The 20,055-nt window shown below is 34.3% G+C and overlaps 1 protein-coding gene across 22 annotated transcripts in view; it reads left to right on the top strand.

Annotated features, from left to right (window-relative positions):
• Positions 1 to 20,055, top strand: part of TTLL5 (tubulin tyrosine ligase like 5) — a 374,113-nt gene that overhangs the window by 235,479 nt on the left and 118,579 nt on the right. Inside the window, exon 31 of one of the 22 annotated variants that reach the window (XM_031952495.1) lies at positions 17,003 to 17,728. The exons of 19 other annotated variants lie outside the window; for them this stretch is intronic. In XM_031952495.1, coding sequence (XP_031808355.1) covers positions 17,003 to 17,072 — 70 coding nt within the window. In that variant the 3' untranslated portion in view covers positions 17,073 to 17,728. Of the gene's footprint in view, positions 1 to 3,521; positions 3,777 to 17,002; positions 17,729 to 20,055 lie in introns of those variants that run through there. 2 more of the 22 variants (XM_023501993.2, XM_023501985.2) reach the window with 2 other exon arrangements.

Below are 20,055 nucleotides of genomic sequence, written 5' to 3'. Positions count from 1 at the left end.
CTCCTTTTCAATCTGTCTTAAACCAGTGGCTCCTTCTCCGCCACCTCCAAATATGCCAGGATTATCCCATCCTTAAAAAAAAACAAAAACAAAACAAAAAAACAAACAACTGATCCTTCTGTGTAATGTTCTTCTCTAAAATATAATGTTCTCTGGGAGCAGGTTTCTTGGGGACACTTCTGGAAGCAGCCTTAGTTTCAGTTCTGAGTAATCACCCCAAATGCAGCCAGGAATTAAAATCCAGATCCTTTATTTTCTCCTTCAAAGTCTTGTCTCTTTTCTTGGGGTCTGGTTAGCTTTAATAGAGGCCTATCACTCTCCTTGGTTCTGAGAGCTTAAGCTGCCTTCTCTGGCTTGTGAATCTCCTCCACTGAATCCTGGCTAAGGCTCCGAGAACTTCTAGTGGGCTTCTATTCTAGTGGGCTTGTCCTTTAGTGGGCTTATCCTTTCTGGTCCTGAGATGACCTCCTTAAAATTCCCACACCGAGTATACACCAATCATTATATCACTAGGAAATCATTATTTGTTGTAGGATTAAATCAATGCTAAACTAGATTTAATCACTGTCTCCTCAGTTCCACTTAGCACCTTGTAAGAATCCTAACACTTCTGGCCCCTTAAAATCATAGTACGATCTATATTTCTTCTCCCTTTTGAAACCAAATTCTTCAAAGGGGCAACCTACACTAATAGTTTCTATTTTTTAACATTCTAACACTTCTCCATCCCTTATGTTCTAGTTTCCAACACAACCTCTTGACTTAAACTTTTCTATATTGTTACCAAAAATCTCTTCCATGATTTTTTTTTTTAATATTATTTGCCTTCTCTGAGACTTTTGACACTGTTGATCAGTCCTTCTTCCCCAATACTATTTCTTTCTCTGGACTTCTATGACACTATTCTGTCTTATTTTTCATCCTACCTCTGACCATTCCTTCACTGGAATATTATCCAAGTTCTACTAGTTAAGCATGTGTTTTCCTGAAGGATCTGGCCTGGTTCCTCTCTTCTCTCTCCATTTTCTTTTGGTGATGTCTTCAGTTGTCATAGGTTCTCCTATCATTGCTATGCACATGACTCCCTAATTTCCTGAGCTTTACTTCCATTTGCCTCCTAGAGATTTACATCTTCCTATTCTTCTAGATTCCAATTCCAAATGTCCGCATTATAACTTATTATATTTTCTCCCAAACCTATACCTCTTCCTAAATACATTTTTCTTTAAAGCACACTACCATCCTTGAAGGATACAATTTCACAGTCTTCAACCACCATTCCTCATATCTAATCAGTGACCAAGTTTTATCATTTCTACTTCCATTATAATTCTAATACTCATTCCTTTCTCTCAGTTCACCCAACTAAATTCCTACAAGTTTAGCCTCTAATTATCTCTTGATTAGAATATTTTGTTAATATCTTAAATTATACCTGCCAGGTTAGTATTCTTAAATATTCCTCTAGTAACAAGTTTGCTATAGTGTCATATTGCCTCTAAGATAAAATATAAACTACTTAACTAGAAACTTGAAACCCTGCACAAATAGTCTGTTACCTACCTTTCCAGAGTTAATTCATATTTCTTCTTTTTATACACCCTACATTCTAATCAAACTGAGCCACTCGCTGTTACATCCTTAACTTGACCTGCCATTTCCATTTCCATGTACTTTTGCATAGATTCTACTTCATGTCTGAAATAAATTTCCTACTCAACTTTCCCTCTTAAAATCCTTAAAATTTCCGGCTTGAAGTCTTTATTGATCCACCTATTTTAAAGTTCTGTATGCTTCCTGAAATACCATATAATTACTTATGTGCATGTTGTATTCCCCCTAGTAAGTTGCTTAAAGTCAAGGACAGTCTTTTTTTTTTTTTTAAATCTCTGTATCCCTAATACCTAACACAGTATCTTGCATATAGTAAGTGCTTAAAAAATGTTAGTTAAATTGCATGACATAGATCATTCAAGAATAAAAACAATTTACTGTATGAGTTATGTTTATTTAGTCTTTATTATAATTATACAATATAGACAAGTTTAAAATGAGTTAAAGAAGAGAGATGTCTGATTCTCTAAAAAGTATACAGGACTTTCATATCATTATTGAAACAAATCACAATATCAGTGACATTAAACTGACATCTCTGGGAGAAAATGGAACTTTTACATCCTGCCTAGTAGGAACTTTGCCATTCCATTTCTTAATGTGTACATTAACTCTGAGGAGAATGGAGACAATGGTCCTTTGTTAACAAAGGAAAGAGAAACATAAACCTGAGTTTGTAGTATAGAGACTGCCCATTATATGAAGAGAGAGTGCTAAAAGTTATATGTTCTTTCCTTATGTCTCTTGGTACTAACATACTATCCCTCCCCATTCAGTCTGATTTTCTTTGTTAACTAGTCTCTCATCAGACTCTCCTCAAAGCTATCTCCTTTTAGATGCAAAAAATTTCATTGAAGCCCAGTGTTCTTGCCAGTGCACATTCACATTTTCCATCTATCTCCTGGGGGTCCTACTTTGAGATTGGCTTTTTTTCTGTAGGATCTTAGAGCTCATAATTTGGTACTTTATTCTATTATATATAAGATATTCTCCTGCCAAAAAAGTCAAATCAAAAAAGAGAAATCTCAAAAAGTTTTTTCCACAATTGTTTCTTCTTTTAGAATTTTTAGAAAGTGATTTCACTTTGCATTCCCATTCTTTTTTTTCCCCTTAAAAGAATCTCCCTTCCTATTCTTTTTCCTACCTTTATTTTCCCTCTGAGCAAAATTTAGCTTCTTTACTTAATATATATTTCTATTTGGGACCATTCCATCTCTTAAAACTAAATCCATGACCTATAACCTCTGCAAGAAACTTAACTTCTCAGTATAGTGCTAAAGTTATTGCCTTATGTTAACCTGAACTTTTTGACATATTCTAGTGCCACTCATATATCAAGAATGGCTGGGTAACAGCATGTGTACTGTGCCAGGACCAGAATGACCAGGCCCTGTGCCAGATACAGGCAGTTTGGGCAGCCCAGCCACCCTATTGAATACCAAGGAAAGTAGGAAATTTTGGAGTTCATCCAAAAGTAAATATGGCTGGGCTTCCTGCCAAGGACCAGACTAGGTGGGTTGGAGGACATAGGCATTGTGCCAGAGACAATGAAAAAAATATAGCACTACTCATCTCTACAAACTAGAATAAAATTCAGGTTTCTTTGTGATGTACCATTCTTGCATTTTTCTTTTTTTTTTAACATTTAAACTTAAGTGGAATTGTATTCATGTGTCTAATAATGTATGAATGTTCAGACAAGATAACCAGTTTTAAAATCTCTTAAGATTTCCTGCAAAAGCTCAGAAATGTTGCCTTGTTTTTAAATGTCCAGGAAAATCAGGTTAATATCTTGGTTAAAAGAGCATATCATAGTGGCATGTGCTAAAATGAATTCTTTCATTAGAATAGGGAAAACAACAGAATTGACCTGTCTCTTCACTTGTCTTAACTTGTATTATTGTTAGATCAGCTCCTACCGTTAATGTTGAGCAGGAGTTCCCCAAAAAGTGATGACGGAATATTTATATGTTTTTCTCTGGATCCTGCTAAGAATCACTGAAAAAGTCTCAAAGAAACTTTCCTTCATCTCGACTCTGAGAAAGCGACGTGGAATGGAAATGAGGAGGGCAGAAGTATTGCTGGGTTCAGAAGTCCTTTAACTAAAGGGTCTTTTTTTACATCTCTAGCATGCCTATTAATAAACTCTTGTCCTATAATAACAGACAACAAATGAGTCATTTCTCTTGGTTAGAGGAGCTGAGAGGAAAAAAAATTCCCCTATACTTAATTTTGTTAGAGTGAAGTCTTTCTGTACAATATAGCCACAGAGGAGGGTTTAGAATTGCACATGTAAAAATAGTAAAAACCAATCATAAATTTTAGTATTTTGGAACACTGTGTGAAACATTTTAAGCACTTTATAAATTCATTTTTTTCAAAATTTCAGTACGAAATAATGACTTTTTTAAATTAAAATTTTGATAATTTTTTTTTTCCAACTAAAGACAACGAAGAGGACTAAAGATTAAAGGCCAATTGAAATGTGTACCAAAAGATAGGCAGGAAATCCAAGATTTTCTGAGAAATAGGATCAGAAATAAGATCAGAAAAAGGACATTTGAGAGAGATTCTTCCCTGCTCTGAGTTTTTCCGATAACATCATCAACTCCCTAGTCATTTCAATTCCACAAACATTAATCAGTGTTAGGTATAGAAATGTTCCAAAGAAATCCTGCTGAGACTTCATAATGTCAGGTGACTGCAAGTTCTAAAGGCCTAAGGAGAATATTGCTTTGAGTATAAATTGGAAAGACTTTGAGTATAAATAATCTAGATAGCAGATTGTTCGTTAGATTTAAAAGTTAATCACATTTCAAAACTGTAATTGCCAGCATCATTTTGGCATGACCATGGTTTCATCATATTAAAAGCATTATAAATAGATTCTTATTTTGGGTTTGGGGTTTGGAAGTTTTTGAAGTCTAGTCTCCCTATTTTGCCCAGGCTAGAAATGCAATACTCATTCATGGGCCTGATCCCACTTCTGAATAACACAAGAATTTTATTCTACCACATTTTTGACCTAGGCCAGTTAATTTACTCAATAGATAACCTAATGGAGCCCTACTCCTAGAAGTATTGCTGCCAGACTTAATGCAGATACCCTTTCAGCGTAGTTAACTGCAATTCATTCATGCCTCCCCAGCAGCAGGATTTACAGGCATTCACAAACACACTCAGGTCTATACTTGTATTTTTTGATGGGTCAGAGTATGTAGAGTGATGATTAACTTTATCAGTGAATAACCAATGTGATATATAATCCATTAGTCATATAGCTAATAACCAATTATTTGACAAGTCTCTTTAAATTGGTATCTTGTGTGATGTTCCATACATAAGTTAAGGCAAGGTATCAATTGCTTGATAAAGCAATGAATGGATGAAGGGGTGAATTTAACAATTCTTTAAGTAGGATTTGTAACACTGACAGTAGTAGGACAATGAAATATGGACAAGAGAGAATCTTAAGGTCCTAAAATCCCCAAACTTCAACTATTGAGAAATAATAAAGATGAAAATGGTAGTGATGTCTCAGATGAAAATGTTTTTCTATTCTTCCACATCTGCCACATCTTTGGTCCTTCTTAAGTAGTTCTTTGTTCTCATCAGATCTTCTGGATTCTTCCCTGCTCTGATTTTCTCCCATCACATCATTAACTCCATAGTCAGTCATTTGAGTTCCACAAACATTAATCACCTGTTAGGTATAGAAGTCCTACTGAGGCTTCATAATGTCAGATGACTCCAAGTTCTAAAGGCCTAGGGGAGAATATTGCAACTTAGAAAGGCTTTGAGGTAGCAGGTTGTTCATGCTGTCTGAGGAATGGCATAAGCATTGGTATTCTGAATTTGGTTGCTAGGTGATAATTTTTTTTTACTGTAATGATCCACAAAATAGATCAAAATACAAAACATCCCTCAATCCTGTGTGATCTTCTTATGTCACACTTAAACAGAAAATAATAACTGTGGGCCATAGATTGACTTAGAAAACCACAAAATAATATCAACTACATTTTATCATATTTCTACATATTTTGCTAAATATTTCCTATTTATATTTTAATCTGACCTGGGTAGTACTAGAGAGTTTTGCAGGCCAGAGGCACTTCTGATCTAGAGTTGTAATAGCAGAGTGCTAGAAGGGTAGAGAATTTAAAGGATTATACAGTTAGATTACTATTTATGAATTATATATATCATATGTAAATATATATGAATTTTAGTTTGATTGTTATGATTGTACAATAATACTTGAGAAACTAAGTAATATTCTTACTGACATTCTCAACATAAATTAGGTATGAGATATAAAAACATTGCTGCTAAATAGAAGAATGACCTTCAGATTCCATTCAGTACAGCAAAAAAAAAAAAAACAATTTTAAAAGTTGGTTTCACTATATGCTTAGTAGGAACTAAATAAACAATTATCTTGTTGCAAATGTCATAACATCAAGAAATGAAAGAAGATAAAGGATTTTTAAAAAATATATGTGATTACATCATCTCTAACAGTTTTATGACTTTTATCTCCATTTCTTAAAGAAATTTTAACCAAGGCAAAACAGTTGCCACATTGAGAAAGTATAAAGATTTCCAAAACTATATAAACCAGCAAATAGCTGATCTCTTTTCCTTGCTGAGAGATATGTTGGCAAAGGGTTGCCCTCCAATTCACCTGGGTTCGCCCCTTTCAGGAAACTCAGCCATATTCACTTTTGGCTTTTCTCCAAAATATCCTATTTTCTTTTCCTAATATTCACTGGGGCATCTGGGTTGCCTCAGCTGCATTATATTTGGCATCATATCCAACTTCTGGTCCTGGTACTGTACTTATGTTCCCAGTCACTCTTAATATGAATGACACTAGAATCCACTAAAAAGTTCAGCTTAGAATTCAGCACTATTTGTCAAACACTCTGGAGGAGTACTAGAGAAAATTATAAGCAGAATCTCCTCCCAAAATGGCAAAAATCATTAAAGAGAAAAATGAACCTGGAAACAGTGTGGCATGAGACATTCCAGGAGCATTTGTAGATGAAAGTGGAAGACCAATGACAAATAGTTGTGAAATAAAACAGATGTACTGGTATCTCCATGGATAGCTATTCCTAACAGTACCACTTCTGTACTTATTGTGCTATATAAGGAAATGGAAATAGACTTAAAAGAATGAATTGAGGAAGAGGGGCTGGAGCTTATTATATTCAAAAGTGATCTGTTCTGGAGGTGATATAATTTTAAAGGTACATGGAGAAGGATTTTTCAGAATATCTCAAAGATGATGCCCCTTCCTCACTGGGAAAGATTATAGATGGTATTATTATACCACCAGAAAATGATAGAGAAAAACCTCAACAACTATCCATAACTACATCTAAGTTCCCATCTTTATAAAATCTTTTTAAAAATATTATTTTGGCATCCTTTTCTTCTTAAATTTTGAATTACAAATTCTCTCCCTCTCTCTCACACTCTCACTCACTGAAAAGACACAAGACAAGCAAAGCATTATGATAATCAGTTAAACATGTGAAATCATGCAAAGCATATTTACATGTTAGCCATATTTTTAAGCAAGAAAAATAAAGTGAGAAAATTTTAATTTGCATTCCATTTATCATTTCTCTTTCTGAAGGTAGATAACAGTTTTTCATCATGAATCCTTGGAAATGTCTTGGATCATTGTATTGATTAGAATAGCCTAGTCATCATTACAATTTTATTGTTACTGTGCACAAGGATTTCCCACTTCTCATTTCATTTTATATCACTTTATATAGATCTTGCCATGTTTTTCTGAAACTACCCCCCAAGTCATTTTCCCACAGCACAGTAGGACTCCATCATAATCATATGCCACAACTTGTTTAGCCATTCCCCAATTGATGAGCATCCTCTTGATTTCCAACTGTTTGCCATCACAAAAGAGAGTTGCTGTAAATATTTTTGTACATATAAATCCTTTCCCCTTTTCTTTGATCTCTTTGGGATGCAGACTTAGTAGTGGTATTAGTTTATAACCCTTTGGAAATAGTTCCCGAAATTGTTCTCCAGAATGGTTGGACCAGGCCAGTGAGTCCACCAACATTTCATTAATGTACTATTTTCTCTTATCCCCTCTAGGATTTGTCATTTCTTATAGGTGAAAGGTGGTACTCCAGAATGATTTTAATTAGTCTTTCTCAAATCAATAGTGATTTAGAGCGTTTTTTTCATATGATTTGTAGGTAGCTTTGATTTCCTCTTCTGTAAACTGCTTGTTTATATCCTTTGACATTTATCAATTGGGGAATGACTCATTTTTATAAATTTGATTCAGTTCTATAATAGGTATATATAATATATAAAAAATTAAGCCTTTATCTCAGAAAAACAGCTGTCAAGATGTTTCATATGAATTCATTGTCTATGCAAATTGTCATTTCCATGTTTATCCCTTTTAAGTAGGTCAATTTTTGGTTTTTCTTTGAGATCATGATTACTACCCCTGTCTTTTTTTAGTTGCTCCAGCCCTTTATTATAACTCTTTATGTGTTTTTCTCTTCCAAGTGTGTCTCTTGTAAACAAGAAGACATCTAGGATCTAACGTTGTTAGATCCTAGAAGATAATCCATTCTGCTATCTGCTTTCTACCATGGAGAGTATTTTTACTAACTGTATTTTCCTCCATTTCATTTTCTTTTATTTCTTCTTCTCTTTTTACCCTGTCCCTCCTCAAAAATCTATTTTGATTCTCAACACTGCCTTCCTTAATCTGTCCTACCTTCCATCATCTTATGATAAAAATATCATCCTCACTCCTTTCTCTTATCCCTTTCCCTTACTATTTCCCTATTCAGTAAGTTATATTTCTATATACAGTTTGTGTGTGTGTGTGTGTGTGTGTGTGTGTGTGTGTATTTTCTTCCCTCTTTGAACTACCTACAGTGAGAATAAGGTTCAACCATTCTTTGCCACCACCATTTTCCCCTCCATTTATAGAAGATCATTCTTGTGTGTCTCTTTTATGTGAGAAAATTTTCACCGTTCTCCTTTTCCCTTCTCCCAGCATATTCTTCTTTCTTACCCCTTCACTTTTTTGGAAATCATTACAATATAATTAATTCACATCTATGTCTTCAATCTATGCCCTAATAATGAAAAAGTCCTTAAGAGATAAATGTATCATCTTCCCATATAGGAATGTAAAAAATTTAACTTTATTGAGATTACTCTTAAGATTACTTATGTTTACCTTTTTTGTACTTTTCTTGAGTCTTGTGTTTGAATATCAGATTTTTGATTCTTCTCTGATCTTTTTGTCAGGAATGCTTGGAAGTCTTTTATTTCATTAAATATCCACTTTTTTTTTTTCCTCAAGGATATACTCTGTGTTGTTAGGTAAGTTATTCTTTGTTGGAATTTGAGCTTCTTTCCCTTCCAGAATAGCATATTCCATACCTTTCTCTCCTTTAATGTGGAACCTGTTGAATCATTGTGTGATTCTTATGGTTCCACAATATTTGAATTGTTTCTTATAGCATTTTCTCTTTAACCTGGGAGTTCTGAAATTTGCCTATAATCTTGGAAATTTTCATTTGGGGTCTTGTTGAGAAAGTGATCAGTAGATTCTTTTAATTTCTATTTTACCCTCCGGATCTAAACTATCAGAGCAATTTTCCTTGATAATTTCTCAAAAGATATCTAGTCTTGTTCTTTAATCATGGCTTTCAGGTGGTCCCAAGCAATTCTGTTTTGTTTTTTGTTTTTTTTTGCTGAGGCAGTTGGAGTTAAGTGACTTGCCCAGGGTCACACAGCTAGAAAGTGTTAAGTGTCTGAGATCAGATTTGAACTCAGGTCCTCCTGACTTCAGGGCTGATGCTCTATCCACTGCACCACCTAGCTGCTCCCAAGCAATTGTTAACATTATTTTTCCTTCATCTGTTTTCTAGTCAGTTGTTTTTCTGTTATTTTGCATTTCCATCTTTTTTCATTCTTTTGACTTTGTTTTATTCTTTCTTGATGTCTAATGGAGTCATTAGGTTCTATTTGCCCAATGCTAATTTTTAAGAAATTATCACTTTTCCCTTCCCTTCCCCCTTTCCCTCCCTTTCATTCTCCCCTTCTCTCCCTTTCCCTCCCCTTTCCCCCCTTCCCTCCCTTTTCCTCCTCCCTCCCCTCCTCTTCCCCCTCCCCTTCCCTTCTCTATCTTCCCCTCCTTTCCCCTCCCCTCTCCTCCCCTCCTCTCTTTTTCCCTCTTTTCCCCTCCTCTTCCTTTCTTTCTCCATCCTTCCCAACCTTCTCCTCCCTTCCCCTTCTTTCCCCAACCTTCCCCAACTATCCCCAACCTCTTTTTCCACTTGGTCAATTCTGCTTTTTAAGGAATTCATTTCTTTGATGAATTTTTGCACCTCTTTTACACTTAGGCCAATTTTATTTTTAAAGGTGTTGTTTTTTCCAGTATTTTTGTACCTTTTCTACTAAGCTGAACTTTATTTTCATAATTTTCTTGTATCATTTTCATTTCTTTTTCCATTTTGCCAGGAATACTTGTTGGGCTTGGGTCCAATTAGCATTTCTTTTAGAAATTTTTAAAAAGCTGTTTTCACATTGTTGTCTTCTTCTTGGCTTATATCTTGGTTTTCTCTGACACTAAAGTAGCTTTTAATGGTCAGTTTTTCTTTTGCTTATTTTTCTAATCTATTTCTTGACTTGGACTCTGCTCACCTGGCAGTGGGTAAGCATTGTCTCAAACTTGGGTTTTTTCTGTGCTGCTATCTTCAGAGCTGATTCTGGAACTTATAAGTGCTTCCAAGGTAGTGTGATCCTAGAAGAGGTATGGTTACTGCTGTTTTGTTTTGAAATCTAATCTTTACCCAGGAAGAGCTAGCACTATCTTTACCATGAAACCATGACCAGGGCCTCTATTCCCATGTTACTGACCCCTACTATTATTCTTTGCTCTAGAAATGTGACCTTAAAAAGCATAGAGTGAATAGTTTCTAATCAGTGCCAGCTGTATCCAGTTCCAGACGAGGTTTCCCTGTAACCTCACTCTAACCAGTTTCCAAACCCTTTACTGTTTTTGGACTGAGAGCTCTTAAAGGTACCTCTCAAATCACTGGGGTGGGCTCTAGAGAGACTTCTACCCCGGGGTGACAAATTTCTACAGCTTAACTCCTAAGTTTTCTTAGGCCATAAAAATGTTTCATCCAAGTTTTTGCTAGTTCTGCCACTCTAAAATTTGATTAAGGTGTTATTTTAAAATTGATGGAGGGGAATGTTGAGAGAGTTCAGCTGAGTTGTCTGTAATCAGTGATTTTTAACCCTTCTCTATAAAATTTTCATGATATCAGTTCATGTATACATTGAAAATATGAGAATAGAATAAATTAGTTTTTCCAGATTTTTTTTTTACAACAAGCTACATCTTAGCAACATATGACATAGAAGGCATCCTATAGATAATTTAACCCTAACCATACTCATTTTATAGATGAGGAAACATAGGAGCAGAAAAGTCAATTGATTTCCCCAAAGTCATTCAGACAGTAGGTAGCAGAATCAATATGCAAACTCCAGTTTTCTAACTCCAAATATAATCTCACACTAATGCTGATGGAGTTGTGAAGTGATCCAACCATTCTGGAGAACCATTTGGAACGAAGCCCAAAGGGCTATCAAACTGTGCATACTCTTTGATTTAGCAGTGTCTCTACTGGGTCTGTATCCCAAAGAGATCATAAAATAGGGAAAAGGACCCACATTTGTAAAAATGTTTGTAGCAGCCCTTTTTTGTAGTGGCGAGGAACTGGAAATTGAGTGGATGTCCATCATTTGGGGAATGGCTGAATAAGTTATGATATATGAATGTTATGGAATATTATTGTTCTATAAGAAATAATGAGCAGACTGATTTCAGAAAAGCCTGGAAAGATTTACCTGAATTGATGCTGAGTGAAGTGAGCAGAACCAAGAGAACATTGTACATGGTAACAACAAGATTATGTGGTGATCAACTGTAATGGACTTGGCTCTTTTCAACAATGCGGTGACTCAAGGCAATTCCAATAGACTTGGAATGGAAAATGCCATCTTCATCCAGAGAGAACTGTGGAGACTGAATGTGGATCAAAGCATAGTATTTTCATCTTTTGTTGTTACTGTTGTTTACTTGTATTTTTTTTTTTTCTTTCTCATGGTTTTTTCCTTTTTGATTTGATTTTTCTTGCACAACATGACAAATATGGAAATATGTTTTTAAAAATTGCACATTTAACCTATATCAAATTGTTTGCTGTCTTGGGAAGAGGGGGAGGTAAAAGAGGGAGGGAGAAAAAATTTGGAACACAGTTTTACAAAAATGAATTTTGAAAACTATCTTTACATGTATTTGGAAAAATAAACTGCTATTGAAAAAATTGAAAAAAAAATTACAACCCCCCCACCCACAACAAAATATATATAGTCACCCAGTTATCTGAGATTTATAGAATATAATAATTATCTGTATTTATTGTTTGTTAATTACAATCCAATATTTGATTTGGTAGATCAAAATGTAATTTCAAAAGTGCTCCAAAACATGTATATCACTGTCCTGTTTACATACTAAGTCATTGTCTTCTATGTATATATTAAGACATACAATGTTCCACAACAGATGCAAACTTGGAATTAGTTTTGTTTAAAGATCGATGTTAAGTGAGGCATCAGATGGGAAGAACTAGACCTACCAAAGATGTTTGGCATTATCATGGGGAATGTAAGTCCAGACATTCCTCCTTACTGAAGTGGCTGTTCTAATTTAATAAAACTCTAAAAACTCCTCAGTGTTATATTTCACTGAGCTCCCTAGTCACTAGGGGAAAAAAAGTCAGCTTTGCATCTCCTAAAGAAAAATAAGATGTGAAAATACTTAGTGCCCTTGATTAATGGCAGGTATTTGAATGGCTAGCCCATTAAATTCAGCCATGAATATAGAGATTGTCAGTAAACACTAAAGTTAAATAATGAAGTAGGCGCATATTGAATAGAAGAAGCCTAGGTCATGTTAGGGAAATTTTGTACTTTGTTCAGTGACCACCATGTTTCTCACTACAATAAAAGTCCATCTTTTTTAAGACCAATTTTCTCCCAGTGATTCTTTAATTCTGCAGATTATGAAACACCATAACCTTAGATGATTCATGTTTCCAAAAGGAGAATGAAAAGATATGCATATTGTGTTTAAGCACACATCATAATGATGACTCGCACATAAAAATTAGGATAAAAGGCATCTGGAAAGAAATGCAGGCTATTCCTGTAATGAGAGCAAGAGATAATCAAAAGCCCAAATATTAAACTCATATCCAACTCACATCCACAAAATATTTAAGGAACCAAAGAAAGATATCTAATCTTTGGGAATAAATCCATGATGAAGGATTCATGGAAAGAGGCAAAAATTGCACAACAATGAGCTGCCATCTGTACAAGAATAATCCAATCAGTGAAATACTAGTGTCTTTAAAGTATTGAAATGCATAAACCACTTTGGTTGTTCTTGGAAGAGATACAAAGTTTTGATGAGACTGGGTTTTTGTTTTCATAGGATCTATTGTCTTATAAGGGTTAATTGGATACATATCCGCACATACAATATAAAATAATACCTAATGTATTTAAGGATAAAACTGTTCAATAGATAGATGAAAAATGAAGCCCTACAATGATTGCTTAACAAACTCTCTTCACCATTAAAACAGCATAGCTTCCCCCCCAAATGTCATGGAAGAAAAAAGTTGAAAAAAAAAAAATGCCTGGACTGTGGGCCATTCCACGTATGCAGAGAAGTCCATCCTGAAGGTGATTCTATTTGAGGACTTTAGAGGTCCAATCGTAGAGGTATCTGAATCTGCCAAAGATTAAGAAAAAAAACTTAAAACATTATCTTTTTTTTTTCCTGAGGCAATTGGAGATAAGTGACTTGCCCAGGGTCACACATCTAGGAAGTGTTAAGTGTCTGAGGCTAGATTTGAACTCAGGTCCTCCTGACTTCAGGGCTGGTGCTCTATTCACTGCGCCACCTAGCTGCCCCCCAAATCTTATCATTTCTAAGAAAAAAGACAAGAGAAAGCATTAATACCAACCTATACATCTGTTTTCCTTCTTACATTAAGAAAAAAGGGCAACACAAAACAAAACTATGAAAATAATTTCTACTGAGTACTAATTGTAGAAGGGAACAGGGTGATATTTCATAGTAGAATTACATTTTTACTGATTACAATTGACTAAAAGACACAGAGAATGTAAGATCTCATTTAATTTATTGCTTATTAAGAAGCATCTATTTAAATGGAGCAAAGTGCTGCTTTCAATTCTCTCCTATATCAAGTCACCTCTCATGCAAATGTTAAAATCATACAAGATTCTTTGAAAGAAATGAGACAGCTTTTTTTTTTCTGCCCTCATTAATATAAAACAAAGCATAAACTAGGGAGCTATATGGTCAACAATTGTGTTTAAAACTATTGTGGACAAGGTATAACACAGAATCTTAATTTGAAGAAAGATCTCTTAAGGCCCTTCATCTGCTGGATGATATTGTATAGATTGTATGAATCTATAAAACACTGTAGAGACATAAATAAAATTTATAATCACTCAATAGAGTTCAGCTACTACTACTACCTGCAGTAGTACCTCCTGGATAAAGAATTGTTCCACCCATAATATGCAGGCTGATAAACAAGTTATAGGTTGTATAACAGCTCGTGTATCTGGAACAGGCAATGCAAATAAACAATGAGTTCTGCATAGAATTTAACAAGAATGGGCTTTCTTGCCATTGGAAAATTGTACTGTTCGAGTAATAATAGCTAGAATTTGCCTAGTGTTTGAAAAGTTGTAAAGTTTTTTATATTAACCTATCTGATCCTTAAAGACTCCAAGCTTCTTCCTGAATCAAAACTCCATATTTTTAATTCTGTTTATGCATGACTCTGATTCTTGAGGATTACCATAAGGAAAGAAAAAAAGGCAAAGGGCAGCATGAGGAGACTATATAGTATTTTACAAGCAAGGAATTATGCAGGAGTAACCGAGTAAAAGAGAGCATATCAAAACCTTGTGATTAAAAAAATTCATCAGATTACATTATTAAGAGTGGAGGATAACTTTTGTTCTCATTGTGTTAAAGAACACAAGAAGGACTTTCAACACATTGGACTGATCCTCTGTGGTGAACTTTTTGGATGATATATAGACAAGAACTGAACAGGATTGGCAGGATGAATGAGTTGTGATCTGCATAAAGGTACCCATAATGATGAGATCAGAGATCCTTTGGAGTGTTGGAATACATGCATTGAAAATGGGGCATATCTGAGAAGAAATTCATATTTAGATTGAGCTTTAAAGAACGGATAAAATTCATCAAGTGAAAAAGAGGGAGGATGGGATTTTGGGGCATAGTGGAAATTGTGAACAAAAGTAGAGAAGTAGAAAAGTATAGGTTATGTATGCACAAGGGAAAAAAAAAAGTCCAGTTTGGCTAAGGTAGTGGTATATGAGGAAGAGAGTGTTATGAGGTAAGGTTGCAAAATAAGTAAAGTGCCACCTTTTCCAGGACAAAAGAATAATACATGAAATATCACAAGGTAGTATTTAGTTTGTACCACTTAAATGTTATAGAAAAAAATTGATGCATGAGTTTAGTTTGGAGAAATACCATTGTGGGCAGATAGATTAGATCTGCATAGATAGAAAATTAAAGATTTGGTCAGTTATCAGGTATTCTGAGAAGCTACATGGCTTGGTGGGATAATCACCTTCTGAACTCAGAAATACCGGAGTTCAGTCATTACTTAAATTTTTCAATGTTCAATGCTGCTCTCTAAATAAGTTGCTGAAAAGCTGATAGCCCTCATTGGTAAGGAGTTTCCTTATCCAGGGAGTTCTCTCTAATCATGAGACCTAACATCTAAATCCTATCCCTAGTATGTGCTATATTATACCAGATGTAAATTATGAAACATCATCCCTATAAGAGTAGGGGCATTAAAGCATCAGAAATCTGATCATTAAAATAAATGAAAGCAGGGAGATCTTTTGCAGACTGTTGTACACTGGAACTTTGGCAGGAATAGAAGAATTTCAAAAGTGAAAGGGACCTCAAAAGCCATTGAGACTGTACTATATCTCTTCTGACCTCAACAACATACTAAGCAAGTGGTCATCTAACTTTTGTTTGAACACTTAATCCTGAAGAGGAATCCTTTACCTCCTGAACTAACCCATTCTACTTAGAATTCTGTTCAGAAGATTTCCTTACATCATGGCAACTTCTATCCACTGCTATTAGATCTGTCCTTCAGGACCATGTAAAACTATTCTTCTCTATGACAGATCTCCAAATACTTGAAAATTATTACCATGTTGCCCCCTAACTCTTGTGTTCTTTTCTTCAGGCTCTTCAACTCCCATTCTTCCAACTGATCTGTGGCAAGACTTAACCCCTTTACTATACTGCTATTCTTCCTTTCAATACCCTGTAGCTTATCATGATCTTTCTTAAAATGTGGTATTCAGAATTGAATTTGGTACTACACAAGTGATCTGAATAAGATCTATTACAGCAAAACTGTCACTTCCTTAGGCCTGAATACTTTTATTTCCAATGCAATCTAAGATCACAATAAGATTTTTTTTTTTTTATCGCAGATAATAATTTTGGTTTATATTGAGCTTGTAGCATACTAAAAATTCAGCTTGTTTATAAACAAACTACTTTCTAGTAATTATCTCATTTTGTGTTTGTGAAGTTGATTTGCTGAACCCAAAACTTCACATTTGTCCCTATTAAATTTTATATTATTAGAATCAGCCCATTCATTGCTAAAGTCTGTCAGTATGTTTTTGGATTTGGATTCTTTTATCTAATGTATTATCTATTCCTAGATTTACCATAGTCAAACATACTATACATTGACCCCAACATAGTGATGTCATTGTGATCATCTTAGAGCATAGAAAACAACAACCAATAATTATCTGCACATTTGATAAACATACTGTGTGTCATTACTGAAATCTTTGATAAAAATATTAAATAGCACAGGGCAAAATACTCTATTAGAGATTGCCTACCATTTTGACACCAAACCACACAACAGGTCCTGAATATACTTAATTAAAAGTATCTCTACCTTAGACACATGGATTTTTCTATCATGTGATTCTGTCACATACTATATTCAAATACTGGTAAACTATATAGCATCCCCTTGATCTACTGGTATAGAAACCTTGTCAAAAAAAAGAAATTAAGTTAATCTGACATGACCTCTTCTTGATGCAGCTATGCTAACTCTTTTGTACATATTGACTAATCTGAATATGCTCATTACAGGTCAAAGATAACCAAGCAAGCTAGTGGGACAAAAGGTGGGGAAAGCATCAGAAAAAAGTGGGAGGCCTAAACTGTGTTTAAGAATTCCAAACAAGACCAGTGAGCAGAAAGCTTCATGATCTGGCCATAAATCTACCAATAAGAATACCAAAGAATTAAGAACCTCCTTTCTTATGAAAGGGAAAAGAATATACTATGTGTTTTTACCAGTGCCAACATGTTCTATGTATATGTAACATGAAGATAGGCCTCCCTGCTAGAGGAAAAGGTAAAAGAGCTAAGGAATGCATCTCTTCAAGTTATCATGGAAGAATGATGTGTTCCTTGATAGTGTGAAAATACTTCAGAGAAAAAAAAATTATAGAAAATGAAAGTATATGAAGAGGGGAATCCTAAATTAGATCAGAAAGTTAGAGAAAAGAAGAACATGATACAGAGAAGGATGGGAAAAAAGAAAGGTTGAAGATTTGGAATTATGGCATAAGTGTGAGAAGAGAACTGGTAACCATAGAGGATAAGCTGGTCCTTCTCAAGAAGAGGCAGATTCTTATACTACAAAGAATGTGGATCTACATTTGCAACCCAGAATGAGATCATTCAGAAAGATGTTTTCATCACCTCTATTGTTTAAAAGTAAGAGCTTAAGAAGATGAGGAAAGTTTTTGGAGGTGAATAATATTTGGTTGAAAAGATGATGACTGAGAAAAGGATCAAATCAGTTAACAGAAATAAAGTACTTTACAAATCTTAAAATACTGTGTAAATGCTAGTTATTATTTAGATTTCTGGACTACGTCTTAAAATATTAGAATGATAGACTTTTGACCAAGAATGGACTATACTTGAATGATGTTTGAGAAAAATAAACTGTCAACTCTTCCAAATCTGCTTAAGATATCTTTAAGCTAAAAACAGAGAGAAAAGGAGAAGATTGCATATATATATATATATATATATATATATATATATATATATATATATAATACTGTCAAGCTAGGTACCATAGACAGTAGCAATATAACATAGAATGAAAGATATTAGAGAGCTAATAATTCCCAGAATATAATATCTAAATATAAAAACCCACAACCTCAATTATACCTAATATAGGTAATAAACTAGATTTTTTGACACAAAAAGGTAAATCTGACCTGCAAGCTATCACTAGAATATGGTAGAATCGAACTTATGACTGGAATGAGACTCTGAAACGAGGAAGGAAAAATATAGATAAAAGGAGAAATGGAGTGAAGATTGATTGATTTTAGAAAATCCATTCCTACTAGGAACCAGAAGAGGGAAGTATTGTGGAAAGCATTTGAGTAGTTATTAATAAAAGGAGAACAAAAAATAATCATATTGGATTACACTCTAGACTATCTGACCAGAAGGTGAAAGCAAAGAATTGATGACATTCAAAACTGGGCATAAAGAATTGATGTAACACTAATGGAACACTGAGCTATCCAGATACCTTCAGGAGCTTTCTTTTTGAATGCTAAAAGCAGAGCTTATATTCAATTATTGACTAAATATAATTTCACACTTCAAAAAAGTGAAGAAGGGATGAGAGAAACTTTCGATACTCAATTTTTATACAAAGGAAAAGATATTGCTGAAATAGAAAAGATTGGAACTTTGAGAGGAAGTAGAAGGCTATATAACATATAGTCTTATATAGCATAGATTTTGGAAGAATGGATTTCTAAGAATTCAGAGAAAGGATAGCTGGGCATAAAATTCTACAAGGGATCTTGGTGTAAGACAAATGGCAAATTCTCAAGAATGAAATTATGAAGACACAGACACAATTTTGATGAGGAAGAAAATAGAAATATGTCTAAAGAGACCATTATAGATGTATAGGGAACTCACTGATCAACTTCAATTTCAAAAATATACATGCATAAAAGATGAAAGGTAAGTGAAAAAGGATATTAAAGAATGTGCAAAAGAGTATAGTAAGGATAGTATCAAGGACATTAAAATTCATAATGAACTAAAGCTTGTCATAAGTGCTAAGGCCAACAAAAGCGTTTTTAAAAACTTATTTTGAAAATATTTTTTAGGAGCAAGAGGAAGATAAAAGGGAGGGATAGGACTGCTATTCAGAATGAATGGGACAATGATAACGGATGATAGAGAACACAACTATTCATCTCTTACTTTGCTTCTGTTTTCTCTATCAAGCAGAATGTTCTTCGTACTGGGAAGAATAGAACAAAAAATGGCTAATAGGGAGTGGAAACAGAAGATAAGTTAAGGCCTTAAGTGAACATCTCGCTATCCTGAATAAGTTCAAGTCATTAGGCCCAGATGAACTACATCCTAAGTGGATGTGATGACTGAGCTGTTAATAGATCTTTGAAAAAGTAAGGGAGAATGAGAAATTTGCTACAGGATTGGAGAAAAGTAAATGTTGTTCCAAGTTTCAAAAAAGGGAAGGGAATCTTTTAGTTGATTATTGACAAAGGCTAAAATTTATTAAGTGTATGAGCACCTAGACAGTTAAAAGGTGATCACTAAGAGCCAGTCTGTCATCAAGAAGAAAAGGTCATACCAGAGCAATCTCATTTCCTCTTTTGATTAGTCCACTAACCTGATAGATAAATTAGGGGATTGCCATGTATTCATGGTTTTCAGCAAAGCATTTAACAGTATCTATTTTGCTGTTTTTATAAAGAAGATGGAGAGATGGAGCTGAAAGATGCTACAGATCCAGGAATTGATGAGTTTTCTAGACCTAAACAGTAGTTATTTAAGTAGCAACAATACAGAGAAATAAGAAAAGATTTTATAAAGTAATGCATGGTGAAGAAAGCAAAATCAGAATAATTATACATATAAATATATTTTGATTACAGTTATGTAAAAAGTATAGCACAATCAAAATTCATCAACATAAAAGATCAGAGTGATACACAGAAGCATATTTTTTGTTACTTTGTTAAAGTTGATATATGTGTTTATTTGATAAATTTCAAACGATGGCTTTTTCAGTCATGTATTTTCAATTTGTGTTTGCTTCTGAATGCTTTTGTTCATGGTTGACA

Source organism: Sarcophilus harrisii, chromosome 2, assembly GCF_902635505.1.
Source record: "Sarcophilus harrisii chromosome 2, mSarHar1.11, whole genome shotgun sequence".
In the NCBI taxonomy this organism is placed as follows: Eukaryota; Metazoa; Chordata; class Mammalia; order Dasyuromorphia; family Dasyuridae; genus Sarcophilus; species Sarcophilus harrisii.
Note: the sequence above shows the minus strand (reverse complement) of the source record. Positions and strands in the feature narration are given on the sequence as shown.